Raw genomic sequence first — 20,724 nt, forward strand, 5'->3', positions numbered from 1 at the left:
GAAGGGCAGTTGAGGAAATTAAGAAAAATAGTAGTTCCTGATGAAGAAGGTATGAAGATGATAAAGCTGGGTGATGCAGCACCAGAAGTGGTAGTATACATTAAAAACTAATTAATTATTGTTCACCCCCTGGAACCAATTCTAAGCTCCCCCTAATTTACTCCTTTGTTACCGATAGGAAGGAAGGAAGGAAGGAAGGAAGGAAGGAAGGAAGGCAGGCAGGCAGGCAGGAAGGAAGGCAGGAAGGAAGGCAGGCAGGAAGGAAGGCAGGAAGGAAGGCGGAAGAAGAAGCTTCGGAAATGGGAAGAGGAAAAATCGCCATCAGGAGGATCGAGAACCGGACGACGCGCCAAGTTACGTTCTCCAAGCGCCGAGCCGGAGTGTTCAAGAAGACTCATGAACTCTCTGTTCTGTGTGACGCTCAGATCGGCCTCATCGTCTTCTCCAGCAACGGAAAATTGTTCCAGTACTGCACCCAACCAGCCTGGTCACCACACAACTTCCCTCCCTCCTACATTTTTTTCTTTTCTTATAAACTTAGGAATGCTATTAATTTCTGCTTTCCTTCGCACTCGCAGCATGGATCAAATTATCCGGAGGTACCAGATTGCTGTAGGAAATCCAATTCCGGAGCAGAATATGAACCATCCGGTACGCTCCATCTGTGAATGTAACAATAATTTACACTCCAACAAACAAAATCAATGCAAGTAATAATGTTGATTAGGAGGAATTGGAGAGGCGGCTGAGGATCATGAGAAAAGACACGGACGATCTTCAGCTGAGTTTGCAACGCTACACCGCCGAGGATTTCAGCACTTTTCAGCTTCGCGATCTCCACGATATCGAGAACCGCCTCCAAAACTCTCTCGACAGAGTTCGTGCTCGGAAGGTAATTAACTTTTATTTGATAATTAATCAATTAATTAATTAATCAATTAATCAATTAATTAATTTGCGTTTTGCAGTCGGAGCTGTTACAGCAGCAGGTCGACAATCTGCGAAGAAAGGTTGTTCCTATTTGTACATAATTTATGCATATATCGTAATTAATTAAGGTTTTCCCTTTTCCATGACCATGATTGGTTGATGATATTAGGAGAAAATGCTGGAGGATGAGAATGAACAAATTTACCATCTGGTAATTAAAATTAAGCATTGGATGATTGTGGTTTTGTTAATTTTGTAATCAAATTAATAAGTGATAATGATGATGATGGGGGTTAGATAAAAGAGCAGCAGATGGCGATGGAGGAGCAGCAGGTGGTGGCGATGATGCAGAAAAGAAGAAGCGATGACGTTGAGGATCAGCAGGCAGTAAATATGGATGGAGAAGATGGGTTTGGGTTCGACAATAGTAGTAATGATATTCATCCGCACCTTCAGCTCCAACTTCAGCACTACCACCAGCACCAGCACCAGCATCATCATGAGCCTAGCAGCGTTCTTCAGCTCGCCCCACTGCCCTCTCCGCCGCCACCGCCGCCCTTCCTTCCGTACCGCCTTCAGCCGTTTCAACCCAATCTTCAAGATATCAACCTCCATTCCTCCACCTACGGTACCCTACCACCATACCCTTTCACATGCATCCAATGTTAGCATTTCAATATGATATTATATATGTTTACAAGCTTATTCTTTTCGTTATGTATATATAAATTATGTATATATAAATTATGTATATATAAATTATGTATATATTGATGCATGCAGAGTAGTAGGAGTGGAAATTAGAGGAGAAGGGTTTGGAGGCAACAACCTGTTGGTGCTGTGCTGACTGCCAATTTATATCCTCCTTCTAATTTCATGTCACCAAAACCCCACTTATTTAATATCATTTCAGACTCCCTCTTTCTTCTTCTGCTCTTATATATACTCAATATGCCTTTCTCTATACTATTTCATATCATATCATATCAATTTCCCTCTTTCTCTTTCTCTACCTTAAAACCCTAATCCGCACCTTATTCTGTTACTCCATTCTTCAATTCTTCGTTAAACTAAATAAAAATCAACATGTACACAAGTAAGTTTAGGACTAAAATCAAACAAAACCTAATTTTATATGAATTGTTTGGAAGAATAAACAATTAAGTTTCGTCTCACAAAAAAAAAAAAGGGAAATTTATTGTTAATAACATTATTATTACTCTCTGCTCTCTTCCACGAGAAGGGGAGGGTGGGAGGATATACATATATTCTTTTTTGTTATTTTAATAATATTTTTTAAAAAATTTCTTAAGTTTATGCTAAATTTATACATAAACTTCACAATGTAATTTACCCGCAAACATTTGAGACTCACTGCAACAAAATAATATAATGTAAGTTGTTCATAAAAATATCTCCAACTTTTATTAAAATTACAAATTTAACTCTTAAACTTTTAAATAAATATAAATATAAATTTTAATTTTGTATATGATATATTAATTTATTTTTCAAAATTTCAAATTTATTTGAGAAACATTAAGCATAAAGCATACAAAGTTTATGAGGGGCAAAATTAAAAATTTAGTGAATTAACAAGTAAATGTAAACTCCAAAATTTAGATATTTAGCGAAAAATATAAATAATTCTAGTTTTATTTTCATTGTTATTTTATTCATTTATTTACCTTTTAATCGTTCCCAGGCCCAACATTTGGCGCCTTAATTTATCCGCCGTCCGTTGCGGCTTTTGGCAAAAGAAGTTGATTCGAAGGCGAGACGAGTCGTCTTCAACATCGCCTCCCTGCGCACTCGTTTTCCGATTGCTTTGTGGGACCAAAACATTATCCACTTCATAATTTCAGTTCCTTTTCCCATTTCATCGACTCAAATTAACTCGTGAGAGGAATCGCGTTCCAAGTTCATACTCACTGTTTTGGTGTCTCCATGTTAACTCTACAATATTCTAGCGACTGCTTTCTCAACGATGCTCTGTTTGCTTTGACGCAAAATGGTTCAGAAAACGTACCTGCTTCTTTACCACGAGAGCTTTGCAGATCATTAATATCGCCATCTGCTCTGTTTTCTTCAATTAATCAACAAGTTTTGAGTACAGCCTTCCCTTTTCAGAAAGGCCGTTTGTAATATCCCGGATGGATCCAACCTGACCTTTCAATCATTGCAGTGGCTTTCTTTTTCCTGCTCTCTGTTGTGGGCAGGTGAACAATATTCTTACTCAATTCTAAATGTAATTGGGTATATGAACGAAACATTTTTGGTTTCGTAATTCAGATTTTATGTTATTTCGATTTTCTCAGGTTTCATTGGTATGCCGTCTTAGTATACATGGAATCTTGATTGGTAACTGATAATTTCAACTTTATATGCTTACCAACATGGAGTTAGGGCTGTTTTCTTTCTTTTTCTCTCCATTCCTTTTGTTATAAGTTTCATGAATTGTAAGTTCAGATATCATTTGATACATTGCTAACTGTGAATATAAACCTAATATTGTACCGTCATAGCATGCTGCATATACTAGCGGCTAATTTTCAGAATTTGTTTGTATTTTGTGTTGCTCAACGTTTGATGATGGTCCAGATTTACGTTGCAATTATTTCTCTGGAACCTATTTGACCTCAATTGTTTCATTCTTGTGCAATTACTTGGTGTTCCTAAACAATATTGTTGTGTGCAATTTGTTCTTTCTTTATGAGAAATTCTATTGTTTTTTTTTTTTTTTTTTTAGTGAAGAATGATTAGACCTTTCTTTATTATTCGTGGAGATCAGGGACGACACCCTCCTGGATATTGGAACTCTCTCTTGGGCCGCGGTAACCTGTAAGTAATACTATTCTCTTTATAATTTCCCCTGCACTAGTTCTTTGAATTCCAGATGTTCTTAAAGCCATTAGACGCATTCGTGCGTTTTATCTCATGGATGTTTTAATGAGACTTCAGTAAATTTTAACTACTTGAGAGGTTAGTTTAATTTTAGCTGCTTTATATCTTGAATCTCCTATTGCAGAGAGGGTGTCTGCAATAACCTTCGCGTCCCTTTTCTTTCAGTTCTTCATTTGCGGATGAACATCTCTTGCTTCAGCACATCGATACTATTACTATTTCACAGGTTAAGCAACATTAAGAAATGGAGAGTCACGAGAGGAGTAGTGTAGCGCAGGATGGTGATGCAGAACTATTATGTGTTGGTGACTTGCAGATGTAATCGGTTAAAGTAAAGGTTTCCATGAGATTGACTAAAGTGTCTGATCTGAAGGCTACTTGTCACCCATTCATCTGGCTTGTGAGAAGGTGAGAATGGTTTCAATGATTTAGTAACAATGGTCAAAATTTGAGAACGTACGTTGGCCAAAACTTTTGTATGACTTGATTTAATCTGGGATGTGTACCTAAATTTTTGTAATCATATGCAAGTGTGTGGGAACAGATCATGGCTTTAGAGGTAGCATGTGTTTTAAAAATCCCACTATAACGCACGCGTTTAGGTGGGGCCTCTTGATTTATGTTTCTGTCGCTAGATTTTGAAAACTCATTCTTGTTTTATGTTTCTGTTGAAGCCACGTTGAACTCTGTCTTTTTTGGTCACCTTTAGGGACTTCTAAAAATTTAGAGAAGAGTTACTGATTTAAGTTCTATTTATATCTATCCTTCTAAACTTCTAGGGATATGGCATACAATGGAATTGAAGGACAAACCAGTTCATAGAATCCTAGAAAGAAAAAGGTAATGAATACACAAAGATGTCCAGCCATACCTCATTCTCGTAAGCTCGAATATGGAGGAGTTACGCCATTTGACACCGAAAAAAAGATGGTTGGATTCGGTTACTCTAATGTTGAGGGAACTCCACTTCAATATATGAACCTACGAAATGTCACATGTGCAAGTTCAGGTACTTATGTGCACGTGCATTTGGCTGGGCCACATATTGCACAGGGAGGACAGTTAACTGTACGTCACTATAGTATTGTCTTTTGTGAATTGGAATAGTATATTGCAGCTCATGTAGAAATTAGAAACTGAAGTGGTTATCAAAAGTTATTAGTTTCAAGTTAAATCCCCTTCTTGCCCGAGTATTTATAATTCATATTCTTGATTCTCGATGAAGTTGTTAATGTTTTGGTGGGGATAGAGAGTCAGTCAATTGGTTGTATTTATTAATATTTTCTAAATTTATTTCCTTCGATTTTGAGAGCCCAGCCATCCTTTTCAGAACAACTGTCTGATGGGGGCTTTTTTTTCAGACAAATTTTCTAGGCCTGATGGACCTTCATCTGTCATTTTCAACTGGTCAAGCTGGTGACGTGCAAAATGGTTCTCTGGAGTAAATGTGAAGTTCAGATGAATTCTCAGTACCATTAACATGAGGGTTGAGATAGGTTCATTTATTCTTTGTCTTAGTTTATTGTTTTTTATTCACAAATCTGACCTGCCAGCTTCCGTAATCTGCGACTTTTCCATCATCTTCCTGAGGCGCATACTGGGTCAAAGTGGCGGTGAACGGAGGTACAATTATGACATATAGATTGCCTTACTTCCATTGTTCCATATTCTTATCTGGACCTGAAATTCATGTTTCAAGTCATAGTTCTAGTCTTACGTAAACAGTATACTGATTCTCTTTTGTTTTAGTTCTGTAACGTGTTTGAATTTTTTTTGGCAATATGCTACTTAATTGGCACGTATAAAACAATAGTCTTAGTATTATGGATATATTACTGGGTTGGAGTTCTTCTAGTCTTTTAGGTTGCCGCATCATCTGTATGTACTGATACTCTTGAGGTACTTTTTATTGGCTAGAATTTCTAGTTTTGTGCCACATACAGATGATGGCTGTATGGGGGGCCATTTTCGTCGTAGTATGAGGGCAACAGAATAGTAATTGCGACTTTTATTGGAATTATTTTACGAGAAAAGAATAAACCGACCTACTGCATATTTATTTGATTTCCAGTTTCAACATGACTTTTGGTAGATTTAATGACAAGAAAAACATCGATCTTTTATAAATCAAGCAAAGATAATACAACTAGTCGCTTTCACATCAGTTCATGTTTTTGTGATGGAATTATTAAAATTTTCTAGTGTTTTGGGATTGCCACGGAAGGATATAGTTTTCTTAGACAATATGTTGAGTTGTCTCTTCTAGGTAAATATTTTGGCTAATTGTGAGAAGCTGAGAACTATGTAATGCATTTTCTGTCATACCATCCTTTAGTTTTGGCTAAAAATATCCGGATCTTCTATGTTATACTCCAAAATACTTTCAGATGCATCATTTCTCGCAATTAAATATCAGTTGTACAAAGGAATCTGAAGTTAGATTCATGAATGATAAGTTTTGGACTTCTTAGTATGTTCCACCTCGGAGCAGCCCTGTGGTTTGATTTTCTGACAACCTAAATACCAGGTCTATATTTGTTAGATTTGCTACCCAACCCTGCTATTTAATTTTTTATTTAATTTTATTTTTGCTCTGTATTTTTCATGATCACAGGTGGTCAACAGAGCTCACTCTTGCCATTGCTATCAGTTACATTTATCCATAATCCTCGATCTTTCTGGTGCAAGAGTATATTATATATGCTTGTAGTTACAGAGAGGCAAATTTAAACGAGTTGAATTAGGCCTAGAGAGGAGTTGTGCCTAACCTAATGATTTGAATTTGGTTCGGGTTGATTGAAGTCAAGCTAATGGCAAGAGTTGATGAACCAACCTGACGTTGTTAGACTCGGGCCCAATCGACTTAAGTTGTATTCATAATGCACTTTTTAGGTTAGATTGTACTTTCAATTGTGGTCAAAATTAAGTTGAAGTTCTAAATATTTTTAAAGGTTTTAAAAATCATTTCAAACAGGTTAAGAGATATAGTGTACTATATGTTGGCAGTCTCTTTCTTCCACATGTCAACTCAAGTCTCCTCGCAGCCCAGGAAAGCCACAGAACAAAGTGTTGATGCATTTTAATTAATCTACTTCTGTGAGGCTTTTGCAGGTATTAGTAATACTGTGGTGTACGTGCACAGGGCTAATGCATTGGTGCAAGAAATACCAATATGAACATAAAACAGTGCTATCAGCCATCAGTTCAGGTACTGTCACCACTCAATGTCCCCTTTCCCTTAATTCATCCAAAAACTTTAGAAGTGGTCCAACTTTGAAAAATATCAATCACTCGGCCTTCATAATTATTTAAATAGATACTAGTTTATAAAATTTATATTTATTTCCTTCCAATTTTTCGGATGTGATTTTCAATCTATGTTGAAAAAGCACTTGAATTCTTAATCAAATTATAAAAACAAATATAAGTTCTTAAAAACTATTTTCTTTTAGTTTTCAAAACTTGATTTGATAACAAAACATAGGTAAGAGGACTTAAGTGTTTGCTTAACAAATGGTTTGTGTATTACAATTACCAAATCAAATTGTTTGTGGTATTTGATTGTATATGATTTAATGTTTTGTTGAGTATAATATAATTCTATTTACTTTTATTGAATGTAGTTCAATAATCTGAGTGTTGTATTTGTACAAGTTAAAACATAGGTGTCCTTTGTGTAATATTATGTTAATTTCTACCAATTATAACTTGTTAAATGTTTTTATTGTAGGTTCTAAGTAGTTGGAATGGGCTTTTGATGTGGTGGTGAGATTGAAGAAATGGGGGCCAGGGAAAGACTTGTAAGCTTTGTGAAATTGATGGAAACGTCATGCATTCGCAATGATTTGTTGAAATGGCAAATACCCAACTATTTCCAAACACTCACATCTATACTTATACTTATGTATGATTATTACATACACTTATGAATAGGTTCCATATATACTTATTTAGAAGCTAGGAAGACTTTTCAGGTAACCGCTTGAACATAATTCAACCGATCAAAATATATAGTCAATCGAGAGGTTAAAAGTTCGACTTCTCCCACTTTCACATACTACTACAACTGATTTTTTTTTTTTTTTTTTTTTTTTAAGAAATTGAAACATCTTGAAATGGAATCTGAGTGATATTATGACTGAAAGTAAGATGCATTTTATGGTCGAGACTTAGAGGGTAGGCTGTTTCACAATTTACATCCCAACCAAGGATATTCTTTTTTCATTTTTCTGGAAGGCAATTCAAGCATGGAAACAATATAATATAATTGTTGACACAACCTAAGGGTTTTTTAGAGAGGGAAAAAAAAGACAGTTTCTTGAAAAGGTGTGCATAAATATATATATATAAATGTAAATGTTTTTGTAATTAACGTAATAATTATTGTAAAAAAATATATATATATGTGAATGGGATTGGTTAAAAATGTGAATTTATGGTTTATTTAATTCAACAATTATGGAAGGGAGAATCTATGTATCTTCCTTTAAATTTACATTTAACCTCATAAAATTTTAAAATAAAATGTATCTATTATTTTGATAAAGTGATAGGTTATAATTTATTATGAAACGCTTTGTTGATTTGATCACATATGGGTTGGTCCGATGTAATTTTGGGGGCGTTATTAGAAAAAATGTTTCGAAAGTTTTGAAGGGAAGGCGTTGCCACATTTGATATGTAAAGCAAGATATTCGGAGGTAGATAAAAGGTATGATAGCAATCCAGATTGTGGCTAACTAATTTATATTTTGGGTAATAAGAGGAAGAAGGCAAGTAAGTAGGCGGGATGTGTGTTCCGTGTTGATGCATGGGCAGAGATCAAAATTAGAGGCAATTTCATTAATTTCCAGGCCCATCATTAAGTAATATACAAATTCCCCCAACTTACGCCCCTTCTGCCGCCATGCAAACGGGATCCTCCTGCGAAATGCTTTAATGGCGGCCGCCTCTGCTTGAAACTGAATTGTTAAAATCATGAACAGAAGACGATCTGTTATTGAAGAGCGGCGATCGATTTGGTGAATGAGGAGGATGAGGCAGAAGAGAAGAGAAGAGAGAATAAAAGAAGAGAAGAGAAGTTCGTCTCTGGTTTGGGTTTCTTCTCTGTGTGGTTCGAGGAAGCGAGAGAGAGAGAGAGAGAGAGAGAGAGAGAGAGAGAGAGAGAGGGAATGGCGAGGAGGAAAAAGGAAAAGGAAAGTGGGCAAAGTGGTGGCTGAAGGCAAGTGCGTTAAGGCTGTATAGATGACACGTGGCGAGAATCCAGTGGATTGGGATTCCTGGGAGGCTTCAACAGCAACAACATCAACAGCAACAACAACCCAAAACCCAACACCAACGTATACAATCCACAATGTCAATCTCTCTCTCCTCTGCCATGTCAGAGTGTAACCCCGTCCTATGACCCCGGCGATTCCGTATTTGTGTGTGTATGTGCTTCTCTCTCTATTTATTCATCTGTCTCCCACATCTGTCTCTTTCATTCTTCTCTCTCCCCTTCTCTCATCCCCAACTCTTCGAGCCCTAACTCTCCAACCTCCTTTTGCCCCTTTACTCTCCTCCCCCCCCCCTTAATCACATACTATCATGCTCTGTTTTCGCTTTTGATCCACAGGTATGCCTTCTACCCTTCTTAATTTTTCTGCCTTACTCTCTTTTTTCCTTAATTTACTCATCTATTATTGCCCAATATGCTTCGCTCTTTCTCAAATCCTGCAATTTCAGCTTACCCCATCTACCCTTTCCTCCCACTTTGTATACATGGACTCCTTGATTCCGCTAATGTTTTGTTCTTTAACTTTTGATTGTTGTTCCAACTTCATATTTTTGAAGGGTTTGGTAATTGGGTTCTTCACTATTGCATGATAATTGGTTACTCAATGGGGGTTTGGGGTTAAGTATGTTCATTTTAGTGCATGCCCAGGTTGCTCAACTTTTATCATCTTTTCAGTTTTGTCATTGTGGATACTCTGCATTTGCAGCATTGGGTGCTTCTCATATTCTGGGCTTCTGGTTTGCTCTTCTTGACAGTAACCTGTGTCAATGCAATAGTTGCTTCTCTTCTGGCTAATCTGCATATTGCTAATGTTACAATGTATGTGTTGATTTGTTCTCCACGCTCCATTTTGTTAATCTGCATATTGCTAAAACAAAAGATTTAATTTTCTGCTTAGCTAGCCTAGTCATGATCATCAACCGTGTTAGCATGCTAATGGGAATGGCACCTGCTTTACGTTTTTGTTCCCAGTACACACACATACTTCTGTTCAGGGAACTCTAAATCGCAGCGTATTAATTCTGGGTTGAACTAGTATCTTGAGGCCTCTTTCCAAGCATAAAACTCTTGGAGTAAATTTCTTGTAATAACTTCAGTTCCATTTGAGTTCACAGAGGTTGAGCTCTGTCGATGATTTGACTAGTGTTAAGTTCAAAGTAATAGTGGATTGCTGGATAATAGTATGCTTGTCTGCTTTGAGAGGAGAAGTTTCTCTTCTCATGCTTGTTTAAATAACTTGGTTTCTTCGTTTTGGATCTTTTGGGGTATAGATATTATCATGGTCAAAAGTTTGTTGGTAGATGGAAAGTGTGGGATTGATGGCTGTCCTTTGTTTTCAAGACTCAATCCCCGATCTTACTACATTACCATAAATCGGCTTAGTTGTTGGAGCACGTGAGAAGGGTAGAGGAACTTTAGGGAAATAAGTTTAATTCCTATGCTGGCCATATATCTAAAGATAAAATCCTACGATTTTCTTGTTAGCTAAGAAGGATCAAACATTTTTCCCGCGGGATTAATTGAGTTACGTGGAAGCTAGCTTCGGTACTCACATAATTCAAAAAAGAATCAATTGTCATACTAGTTGTGTGAAATTTCTGCTGATGGCTGTGGTATAATAGGCCTGATGATGAGAGCAAAAGATGCCCTTTTATGGGTGGTCGGCTAACTCTTGTCTGTTAGGTTTTGCTTTGCTTTACCTTTTTAAGGTAGCTCAAGGGATTGGAAGAAAATCGGGAATTTCTTGCAAGATGAAGGAACGAAGGGTCATAGAGTGGATCAAAATTTAGCTGTTGGTTTTTAAGGATAAATGTGGATTTAAAATTGGTATTTATGAATGATTTTTTAAAATTGTCATACTTTTTTTTGGTTATGAATTAGGGCGTTTTTTAATTCGACTGATTAGAGGAAGTATGGATTCACGTAAATTAACGAATTAAAATGATGCAAGTACATCCGTTTGTTTGTATTAAAATGAAAGAGTGCCCTAAAAATAAATGCAAAAAGGAAGTATTACTTGGTCACATGTTCCGCTTTTTCATAAAAGAAAGTGATATTATGATAGTACGTGTAACTTATAATGGATAATATTGCTATTTTTTAAAAAATGGCTTTGGTATAGGTGGATATGGAAGGTGCATTCGTATCCTGCCCAAAATTGTTTCTTGTTTCTTCAACGAAAACTTTTATTTTTATATGAGAAAAAATATATTTTTGAAGTGTAAGAGACTATGTTTTCTAGATGCTCTGTCGAACATCAAATTTAAAGCGACTGCGTTTTCTAGATGCTCTGCCCTGGTTGACCTTTATGTCAACTCACGATGTGGTACCTGTATTTTTTTCAAGACGCAGGGTTAAGGGATGAATGAGGATGAATCATCGAGTAGTAAAGTTATTAGTAGAAACTGGGTCATGAAACGCAAAAGGAGAAAGCTTCCTTCTGCTACCGATCTTCACAACAAAAGGGATGACAGGTCACTTGCAATAGAATCCCCTAGAAGTATTTCTTTGGCTAAAGGGAAGGTGAAAAGTGAGGTACGTTGTGATCAGTTTTCATCCAAGAAGAAAGGAAATGATGGGGTGAGTAATGAGTTCTTTTTTCTGTCTAATTAGAATAGCTCTGATTAGTTTTTTGCTACAAGTCTTTTAATATAAGGTAATGTTCTAGCATGCGGGATAAATGGTTATCTTTAAACGATGATTAAATGATGATTACTGGGAGTATGAACCTTGAGTATACTGTCTCCAACTTTCCTTTTTAATGAAAAAGTTCTCTTGATTGTGAATTATTTTATGCCATTCAACTTTGTTCCTTATATTTTATGGTTAAATGCTAATATTAGGCAATAGATATGCACTTGCCTCTCCAAGTTGAATATGCTTATTATTTGTTGATCCAGTATTTCTTTGAATGCGTGGTCTGTGATCTTGGTGGGAACTTGTTATGCTGTGACAGCTGTCCAAGGACCTACCATCTTCAGTGTCTTAATCCACCCCTTAAGGTTTGTTGATTCAATCTTTAATTTGCTATTGGTACAGACATTTAGTCTTTCTCCTGCGGGCTTTACATTAAAATTAACTGTTTTTCCAAGATTGTCTATTTACATTGTAAAGATTTGCAATGCTCTGGTCTAACTTTTGCATGAATCTGATATTTATTGAAGCGTATCCCCATGGGTAAGTGGCATTGTCCAAGCTGCAATCAGAAGAATGATTTACCATTAGATGCCACAAGCTGTCTGGACACCATATCTAAGCGAGCAAGAACAAAAGTTGTTAGTACAAAATGCAAAAATGGAATCAAGTCTTCTGTCACTGAGAAAGTGTCTCGAATATTTGGAAGCTCCATTCTTGCCAAGAAGAGATCCTCCAGCAAGAGAAAATCAATCTTAGCTCATAAAGTGAAGACTTTAGCTAGGAAATCAGCCACCTCCAGTATGGACTTGTCTTGTAATGCCAAGCCAATTCATCCATCAGATGGTAATACTGTTGCAAGTGTTTCTTCTCCTGCCAATATTGATGATGAAAAGGTATGCAATGCATCCCAATCAGACTCTCAAATGGAAGAAAAGTCGGTTCCTGCTGTTACGGAGATTTCACCTCACTCAAAAGCTGAAAAATTAGAACCATGTGATGAAGTTCCTGATAAAAATCTTGATATTCTTGAGAACAAGATTGGAATTTCTTGTGAGGATGCATCTCCGAGTAAGAACCTTGTTCTTGCAGTTACTGCTGCGGGGAAGGAGACTAGGAAAAGGAAAAAGAAGTTTAATAAAGATGTTGGTCAAAAGAAGCATAAGACTGGAAAGGCAACGTGTGTAACTAGCACTTCAAAAAAACTTGGATGCAAAGTTGAAGCTCCTAGTCCTGGAAATAGTAAATCCGTACGGAAACAGAAACATGTTGACCATGAGATACCTACTTCCTCTTCGAAGGAAGAGGTTGGGACCAAGAACACAGATCTTGAGGGAAAAGATGAGGTACCTTTAATACTTCCATTGTTTCATTTGTGCTTCTTGGGATGTGAATGCATGAATTATAAGTTTACTGGAGTTTGACATTTTTCTGCTCTCTTGTACCTACGTCCATACTTCTTTTCCCCTGAAGTGAACCGATTGTGTTTTTCTGTCAAATGATTTGTAATACGGGAGTGATCACATTTTCTTAATGCAGAAACCTCCTGTTGAAGACAGAGATAAGTTGGTTGAGCTTGATAAAGTATCAAGTCATGTCGATGGCATGTTGGTATGTGAAAATGGACTGGATGGTGAGACGTTACAGGTAAATGATTATGCTACTAAAAGTGAAATTCTATATGTTTCAATGGCAGACATTTCTCGTCTCTTTTAGGTTTCTTAGGTAACAAACTGACAATGCTCTCACTGTTTGTTTTTCCTTTTCTGGGTTAACATCTCAGGTTGATCGAGTTTTAGGGTGTCGTGTTCAAGGTAATAGTAAGGAATCCTCATATTTACCTGAGATTGTGATTAATGACCATCCTGACGACCTTCTAAATCCAGAAGAAGCCAGAGAAATTGGAGATAAATCGGCATTTGATGATGTTTTAGATGTTGGAACAGAAAATGTTATCAAGGATCAAGAGAATGTAGGTCCAAGTGTTGATATGGAAGAAAGCTTGAAAAATGATACAAAGGTAGATAAGTTACAGGTATATAGAAGATCTGTGAACAAAGAATCAAGAAAAGGTAAGGCCCTGGATGTGTCGAGCAAGGGAAATATTGATTGCTGTACTACAGCGTTGAATAGTGAAAATCGAGATGAATCTTCTATAACGTTAGAAGAACAGGGTAGAACAATGGAAAATAACATCTCAGAGGAGAATGTTGGCATTAGCTTGAGAAGTTCTAATGGAAATGATGTTCTTAAAGTGTGTGAAACGGTTGCTTCTTTTGAAACCAATAATATAACAGAAGGTGATACAGCAGTAATAGGTATCAGGAGCTGTGTGGAGAATAAAATAGAAGATTCCTTGTTACCTGATACTGCTTGTAGGAATGCTGAGACCATACATTATGAATTTCTAGTGAAGTGGGTTGGTAGGTCTCATATCCATAACACCTGGATTTCTGAGTCTCATCTGAAAGTTTTAGCAAAGAGAAAACTTGAAAATTACAAGGCAAAATATGGGACTGCTGTCATTAATATATGTGAGGATCGATGGAAGCAGCCCCAGCGAGTTATTTCTCTCCGTTCTTGCAAAGATGGTGGTCTTGAAGCATTTATAAAATGGAGTGGCCTTCCTTACGATGAATGCACTTGGGAAAAATTAGAAGAATCTGTTCTAAAAGAATCTCAACATCTGATCCAATTGTTCAATGACTTTGAGCAGCAAACAATTGAAAAGGACTCTTCAAAGGAAATTTTACCTAAGAAATATGGCGACTCACAGTTTGAGATAGCTACTCTTACTGAGCAACCTAAGGAACTCCAAGGGGGTTCATTGTTTCCTCATCAACTTGAAGCTCTCAACTGGTTGAGGAAATGCTGGTACAAGTCAAAAAATGTAATCCTTGCTGATGAGATGGGACTTGGAAAAACAGTATCAGCTTGTGCTTTTATTTCATCATTATATTCCGAGTTTAAAGCTAGACTCCCTTGCTTAGTTTTGGTCCCACTCTCCACAATGCCTAATTGGCTTTCTGAATTTGCTTTATGGGCCCCAAACTTGAATGTTGTGGAGTACCACGGTGGTGCGAAGGCAAGAGCAACTATCCGTCAATACGAATGGCATGCCAGCAATCCGAGTCAGTCGAATAAGAAAACCGAATCCTTTAAATTTAATGTTCTTTTGACTACATATGAAATGGTTCTTGTTGATTCTTCTTATCTTCGTGGGGTTCCCTGGGAAGTACTTGTGGTAGATGAGGGCCACCGTTTGAAGAATTCTGGAAGTAAGCTTTTCAGCTTGCTTAATACGTTTTCTTTCCAACATCGTGTTCTGTTGACTGGTACACCTCTGCAAAACAACCTCGGTGAGATGTATAACTTACTTAACTTCTTGCAGCCAGCTTCATTTCCTTCTTTATCTTCATTTGAGGAGAAGTTTAATGACCTTACAACTGCCGAAAAGGTGGAAGAACTGAAAAAACTTGTTGCTCCACATATGCTTCGAAGGCTTAAAAAAGATGCGATGCAAAATATTCCTCCTAAGACGGAAAGAATGGTTCCCGTTGAGCTATCATCTATCCAAGCTGAATATTATCGTGCGATGCTGACAAAAAACTATCAGCTACTACGAAATATTGGGAAGGGTGTTGCACAACAGTCCATGCTAAATATTGTGATGCAATTACGGAAAGTCTGCAATCACCCATATCTTATACCAGGCACCGAACCTGAATCTGGTTCTGTAGAGTTCCTTCATGAAATGCGGATAAAAGCTTCAGCCAAGTTGACGTTGTTGCATTCAATGCTCAAAATTTTACATAAGGAGGGTCATAGAGTTCTACTATTTTCCCAGATGACTAAGCTTCTTGATATCCTCGAAGATTACTTGACCATAGAATTTGGGCCTAAGACATTTGAGAGAGTAGATGGCTCTGTTTCAGTGGGAGATCGTCAAGCTGCAATTACACGCTTTAACCAAGATAAGAGTCGATTTGTTTTTCTATTATCAACACGCTCTTGTGGCCTTGGTATTAACTTGGCAACTGCTGACACTGTTATTATTTATGATTCTGATTTTAATCCGCATGCGGATATCCAAGCTATGAATCGAGCACATCGAATTGGTCAGTCGAATAGACTTTTGGTATACCGACTTGTAGTTCGTGCTAGTGTTGAAGAGCGCATTTTGCAGCTTGCTAAGAAGAAATTGATGCTTGATCAACTTTTTGTAAACAAGTCAGGATCCCAAAAGGAAGTAGAAGATATTTTGAAATGGGGTACAGAAGAATTATTTAGCGATTCAACCATCAGTAGTGGGAAGGACGCAGTTGAAAATAGTAATAGCAAGGATGAGGCGGTGACAGATATGGAGCATAAGCATAAGAAGAGGACTGGTTCCCTGGGGGACGTCTACAAGGATAAATGTACAGATAGTGGCAATAAGATTGTTTGGGATGAAAATGCAATTTTGAGACTGCTAGACCGTTCGAACCTTCAATCTGACGTAACTGAAACTGCTGAAGCTGATACAGAGAACGACATGCTCGGCACCGTGAAGGTTATAATTTTTCTTATACCAGCTAAATTTTATAGCAATTCGTAGCACGAACATAATAGATTGATATTTGTTTTTGGCTTAAAAAATTCCGAGTCTATAATTGTTCTGTTGTTAATTAGAAATTCCCAATTTGTATTCCCATTAGTCGGTCGATTGGAATGATGAACCAGCAGAAGAACAAGGTGGAGCGGAATCACCGATTGGCGTAACCGATGATATTTGTGCACAAAATTCAGAAAGGAAAGAGGATATTGGGTTGATAGTTGCTGAGGAAAATGAATGGGACAGACTTTTGCGGATCAGGTAAAACTTGTTTGCCTGTTATTAGTATGAGCTCACTTGATTTGTTATATAGTGATGGAAGATGATAAGTTGTGTTAACCGTTGCTTGTTCGGAATATAGATGGGAGAAGTATCAGAGTGAGGAGGAAGCAGCTCTTGGGCGTGGGAAACGCCTCCGTAAAGCTGTTTCTTACAGGGAAGCATATGCTCCTCATCCTAGTGAAACATTGAGTGAGGTACTTCCATATCCCTGGTTTCTATTAACCGCTTCTTTTTAGTGTGTGCAGTATCCATTTATAGACATCCCTGATTTGTATTAACATTATACTTCCAAATACCAACCTATTCAACCCTCTCCTCCAAGGAGATTAAGTCATACAACAATTTTCTGATTTTTTTTCAAATAAGTTAAAACGGAGGGAGGTTGAGCGATTTGCAACAAGCTTCCATACATCTCAAAATGATATTTTTGAGTGCTTTACACTGTTTTGTCATCTACACAATGTGTATTAATCATCATTGTTAATTTGTGAAAGCAGAGTGGGGGTGAAGAAGAAAAAGAACCGGAACCAGAGCCAGAGAGGGAATATACTCCAGCAGGACGAGCTTTAAAAGAAAAATAGTAAGTTCAACATTTTCAACAATTCTTACCTGTCTCATTGTTCTTATCTTGTGAAGGGAAAACATAGTATGAAACATTATTCTCTTAATAGGAACTCTATTGTAATCCATTTCAATCTTTGATTATTCAATAAAACAGGCTCGTTACTTCATAGATACGTAACCCCAGTAGAGCAGAATTTTACGCTTTTATGTACTAATTTATTCTTACAAAAAAAATACTTACAAATTTGACTTTGTATATATTCCTTTTATTTTGATGAACAGTACTAAGCTACGAGCTAGACAGAAAGAACGGCTTGCTAAAAGAAACGCATTGGAAGAGTCCTTCTCTCGTGAGGGAGTGACTCTACATGGGTCACTTCCTTATCCACAGTGTCCTCACACCAATGCAGCCGCTCCAGATCAAGCAGCAGGATCATTGGAAACTAATAAAGACAGGACTTCAGTATTTGACTTGGAGGATGACAAACTTGTTCACTCAGCAGATGCTCCAAAGACCCGGATCGATTCAACCTTGAGGCTGGGAAGAATTTCAAGGCATAAAATTAGCAATCATTTAGATCTTGCTGTTGGTCCATTAGGCTATTCGTCTCCTGATAATTGTCTACCAAGTCAACATTTTCCGGGCACCAGTCATGCAAACTCAGTCCCGATCAACTTGTTGCCGGTCCTTGGACTTTGTGCCCCCAATGCTAATCAGCTAGAGACATCACGTAAGAACTTGTCGAGATCAAATGGTAAGCAGAGCCGAACAGGAGCTGGACCTGATTTTCCATTTAAGTTATCTCCCAGTTCTGGAACTTTTAGTGGCACTGATATCGGTGGTGCTGAGGCTGTGCCAGACAAGGAATTGGCAGCTGCATCAGCAGAACGCGTGCACAGCCATCTTTTATTTGCTCAGGTAAATTTCCTATTAAGATGGATGCCTTTCTCTGTTAACTATTACTTCAGAATTTCCTGTTATTCAACAAGTCTATTTCTGGTTTACAGGAAAGGATGACACCACCCAATTTTCCGTTTGACGAGAAAATGCTGCCCAGATATCCAATTCCATCGAAGAACATGCCAAGTGCACGGCTTGACTTCTTATCAAATTTGTCCCTGGATAGCAGAGTTGAAGCTGTTAATGGTTGTCTTCCAACTATACCTTTGCTGCCTAATTTAAAGCTTCCTCCTCTAGATGTTATTAGGGGCAATCAACAAGATGAGGAAACTCCCTCCTTGGGTATGGGACGAATGCTTCCTTCATTCTCTGCATTTCCTGAGAATCATAGGAAAGTGCTCGAAAACATAATGATAAGGACTGGGTCGGCATCAGGCAGCTACTTCAGAAGAAAAGCAAAAGCAGATGGTTGGTCAGAAGATGAACTTGATTTTCTCTGGATTGGTGTTCGTAGGCATGGAAAGGGAAACTGGGACGCCATGCTTAAAGATCCTAGACTGAAATTCTCGAGGTACAAAACTTCAGAAGATTTGTCATCCAGGTGGGAGGAGGAGCAACTAAAGATTTTAGATGGGTCAGCTTCTCAGGTGCCAAAATCAGCTAAGCACAGTAAATTACAGAAATCTCCTCCGTTTCCAAGTCTCCCTGATGGGATGATGACGCGGGCTCTGCATGGAAGTAGACTAGTTACAGGACCAAAGTTTCATACCCATCTAACAGATATTAAACTGGGTCTTGGTGATCTTGTTCCTAACCTTCCTCGATTTGAACCATCAGATCAACATGGTCTACAAAGTGAGCAATTTGCAAACATACCAACCTGGAACCATCACACATATTTTCCGGGAGAATCTTCAGCCGGAGTTTCTGATCGATCAGGGACTAATTCAACCATGCCTGTTGAAAACCCTTTTATGTTCAATCCCTTGGGAACGAATCACTTAGGTTCCTTGGGTTTAAACGGCTCCCGTAGCTTTGATACACAGGCAAAGGAGAATAACGAACCTGCTCTCGATAGCTACGGGAAGTTGCCTAGTCTTTTGGATAGGTCTTTGAAACTATTTCATGAATCACCTAGCAACTTGGAAAATGGTTCAGGACTTCTGCCTGATCATCCCAGCAAGGGGCTCAGTGTAGCAAATTCCAAAGAAGAAGTAACGGATAGCAATTCTTCAAAGGACAAACTACCTCATTGGCTCAGGGAAGCTGTAAATGTTTCTTCAAAGCCTCTAGACCCTAACCTGCCTCCCACTGTGTCAGCGGTTGCACAATCAGTTCGCTTGCTATATGGGGAGGACAAGTTTATTAGCATTCCCCCATTTGTAAACCCAGGTCCACCTCCCTCTTTACCCAAAGATCCAAGACGGGCTCTAAAGAAGAAAAGAAAACGGAAATCGGTTATTTTGAGACACTCTCCAGCTGACGTTGTAGGAAGCAGCAGCCAGCAGGAGGAGCTTGAAGAAAGCCCTGCCCATGGAGATGCTACTGTTTCTTGCTCCATCTCATTGGCCTCGCCGCATGCCATGCATCCACAGCCACAGGAAGTGGCAGGAACTTCAAGGCTTCCAGGTCTGGAATCTGACCGCAGCATGCCTGCTCTGAACTTGAACATGAATCCATCATCCTCATCTCTGCACACGAACCAGCAGAAGAAAACAAGCATGAGCTTATCCCCATCGCCAGAGGTTCTTCAGTTAGTTGCTTCTTGCGTCACTCCGGGTTCACATATGGCATCTGTATCAGGGAAGTTGAACTCAAGTATCCTTGAAAAGCAGCTCCCACCATCAACTTCCCATGACCCAGATGATGATTTGTTGGGTTCTAAAGGTTCGTCAGGAAAAAGGAAAAAACAGAGGTTGTCATTCAGTTCATTAGATGTGTACCATCAAGATAAAGCCGATTCCCCTGGAAGCAACGACTCGAGTAAGACACAATCAGACCCCTCACGAAGCAAAAGAACTGATGGGGAAGGGGAAGAAATATCGTCTGAAGGGACCGTCTCGGATCGTCATGAAAGTGACCAAGAACTATAGTTGTAATAAGAAGGTGTAACAGTATAGTCATTTTTTAGTGGTGCGCGAGGCTGTATGTCAATGTGCTTGAATTTTTGTAGGCATTCCCCAATGAGTTAAATGCATTGGTAAATGTAGGGTTATTATTAGAATATATTATCTTGTGTAAAGCTTTTTTGAAGAGAAATGTCAAATATAGTTCTCTCTTTGGGTATTCCTCCTGTTGTGGACCTGTAATAACCTTCACATTCTTTTGTCTGATCCATATCTGATTCTTGCCTCACAAGTTTGAAGCAAAATGTGTTAAACATTCAGCTCAACCGAACCAAAAGCACTTGTACTTTGTTGAGTTTGTGTAAATTCGTAGCCTTGGCCGAACCATTTACTCCAAAGCTATACTGTAAATCTAATTCATTTCCTTTCTTGGATATCAAATATGCTATCGAGGTACTTTCTAGTGGTGATCTCTTAGGAGATTTTCTTATTTGACTGACCACTTCGAAAGGAAGAAAAGTTATCAAGAGACAGCCTGTGTGCATAGCTCATTCCGAGCACAAGTCATGAAGTC

General features: G+C 38.1%; 2 protein-coding genes and 1 long non-coding RNA gene across 21 annotated transcripts; all 3 read left to right on the forward strand.

Annotated features, from left to right (window-relative positions):
• The first annotated feature begins 92 nt into the window (after positions 1-92).
• TT16 (K-box region and MADS-box transcription factor family protein) lies at positions 93-1,894 on the forward strand. 2 transcript variants are annotated; one of them, XM_087127809.1, is made up of 8 exons: positions 103-241; positions 281-487; positions 579-651; positions 728-892; positions 969-1,010; positions 1,100-1,141; positions 1,228-1,558; positions 1,714-1,894. In XM_087127809.1, exons 2-8 carry the CDS (start codon positions 300-302, stop codon positions 1,716-1,718), a joined length of 846 nt encoding a protein of 281 aa, XP_086983935.1. In that variant the 5' UTR covers positions 103-241; positions 281-299; the 3' UTR covers positions 1,719-1,894. The 2 variants fall into 2 exon arrangements, with proteins under 2 accessions (XP_086983936.1, XP_086983935.1); XM_087127810.1 differs by lacking the exon at positions 969-1,010 and having other exon boundaries at positions 93-487.
• Positions 1,895-2,551: 657 nt separating this feature from the next.
• LOC111804544 (uncharacterized) lies at positions 2,552-7,715 on the forward strand. 13 transcript variants are annotated; one of them, XR_015422746.1, is made up of 6 exons: positions 2,552-3,149; positions 3,680-3,771; positions 4,000-4,242; positions 4,614-4,843; positions 5,196-7,042; positions 7,565-7,715. It is a non-coding gene; the product is annotated as an uncharacterized LOC111804544 (long non-coding RNA). The 13 variants fall into 13 exon arrangements; XR_015422740.1 differs by lacking the exon at positions 4,614-4,843 and adding an exon at positions 3,249-3,291 and having other exon boundaries at positions 2,582-3,149; positions 3,959-4,242; XR_015422744.1 differs by lacking the exon at positions 4,614-4,843 and adding an exon at positions 3,249-3,291 and having other exon boundaries at positions 2,584-3,149; positions 3,722-3,771; positions 3,959-4,242.
• Positions 7,716-9,006: 1,291 nt separating this feature from the next.
• Positions 9,007-20,370, forward strand: LOC111803139 (protein CHROMATIN REMODELING 4-like). Of its 6 annotated transcripts, none has more exons than XM_023687423.2 (12): positions 9,007-9,448; positions 9,816-9,928; positions 11,456-11,689; positions 12,010-12,111; positions 12,274-13,089; positions 13,283-13,390; positions 13,527-16,295; positions 16,441-16,598; positions 16,699-16,813; positions 17,117-17,199; positions 17,466-18,102; positions 18,192-20,370. In XM_023687423.2, the coding sequence occupies exons 3-12, from the start codon at positions 11,471-11,473 to the stop codon at positions 20,175-20,177; spliced, it is 6,993 nt and encodes a 2,330-aa protein (XP_023543191.2). In that variant the 5' UTR covers positions 9,007-9,448; positions 9,816-9,928; positions 11,456-11,470; the 3' UTR covers positions 20,178-20,370. The 6 variants fall into 6 exon arrangements, with proteins under 6 accessions (XP_023543191.2, XP_086983695.1, XP_086983693.1 ...); XM_087127569.1 differs by having other exon boundaries at positions 11,462-11,689; XM_087127567.1 differs by lacking the exon at positions 9,816-9,928.
• Positions 20,371-20,724: the final 354 nt, after the last annotated feature.

Source organism: Cucurbita pepo, chromosome 10 (assembly GCF_057944985.1).
Source record: "Cucurbita pepo subsp. pepo isolate OVF chromosome 10, ASM5794498v1, whole genome shotgun sequence".
Lineage (NCBI taxonomy): Eukaryota > Viridiplantae > Streptophyta > Magnoliopsida > Cucurbitales > Cucurbitaceae > Cucurbita > Cucurbita pepo.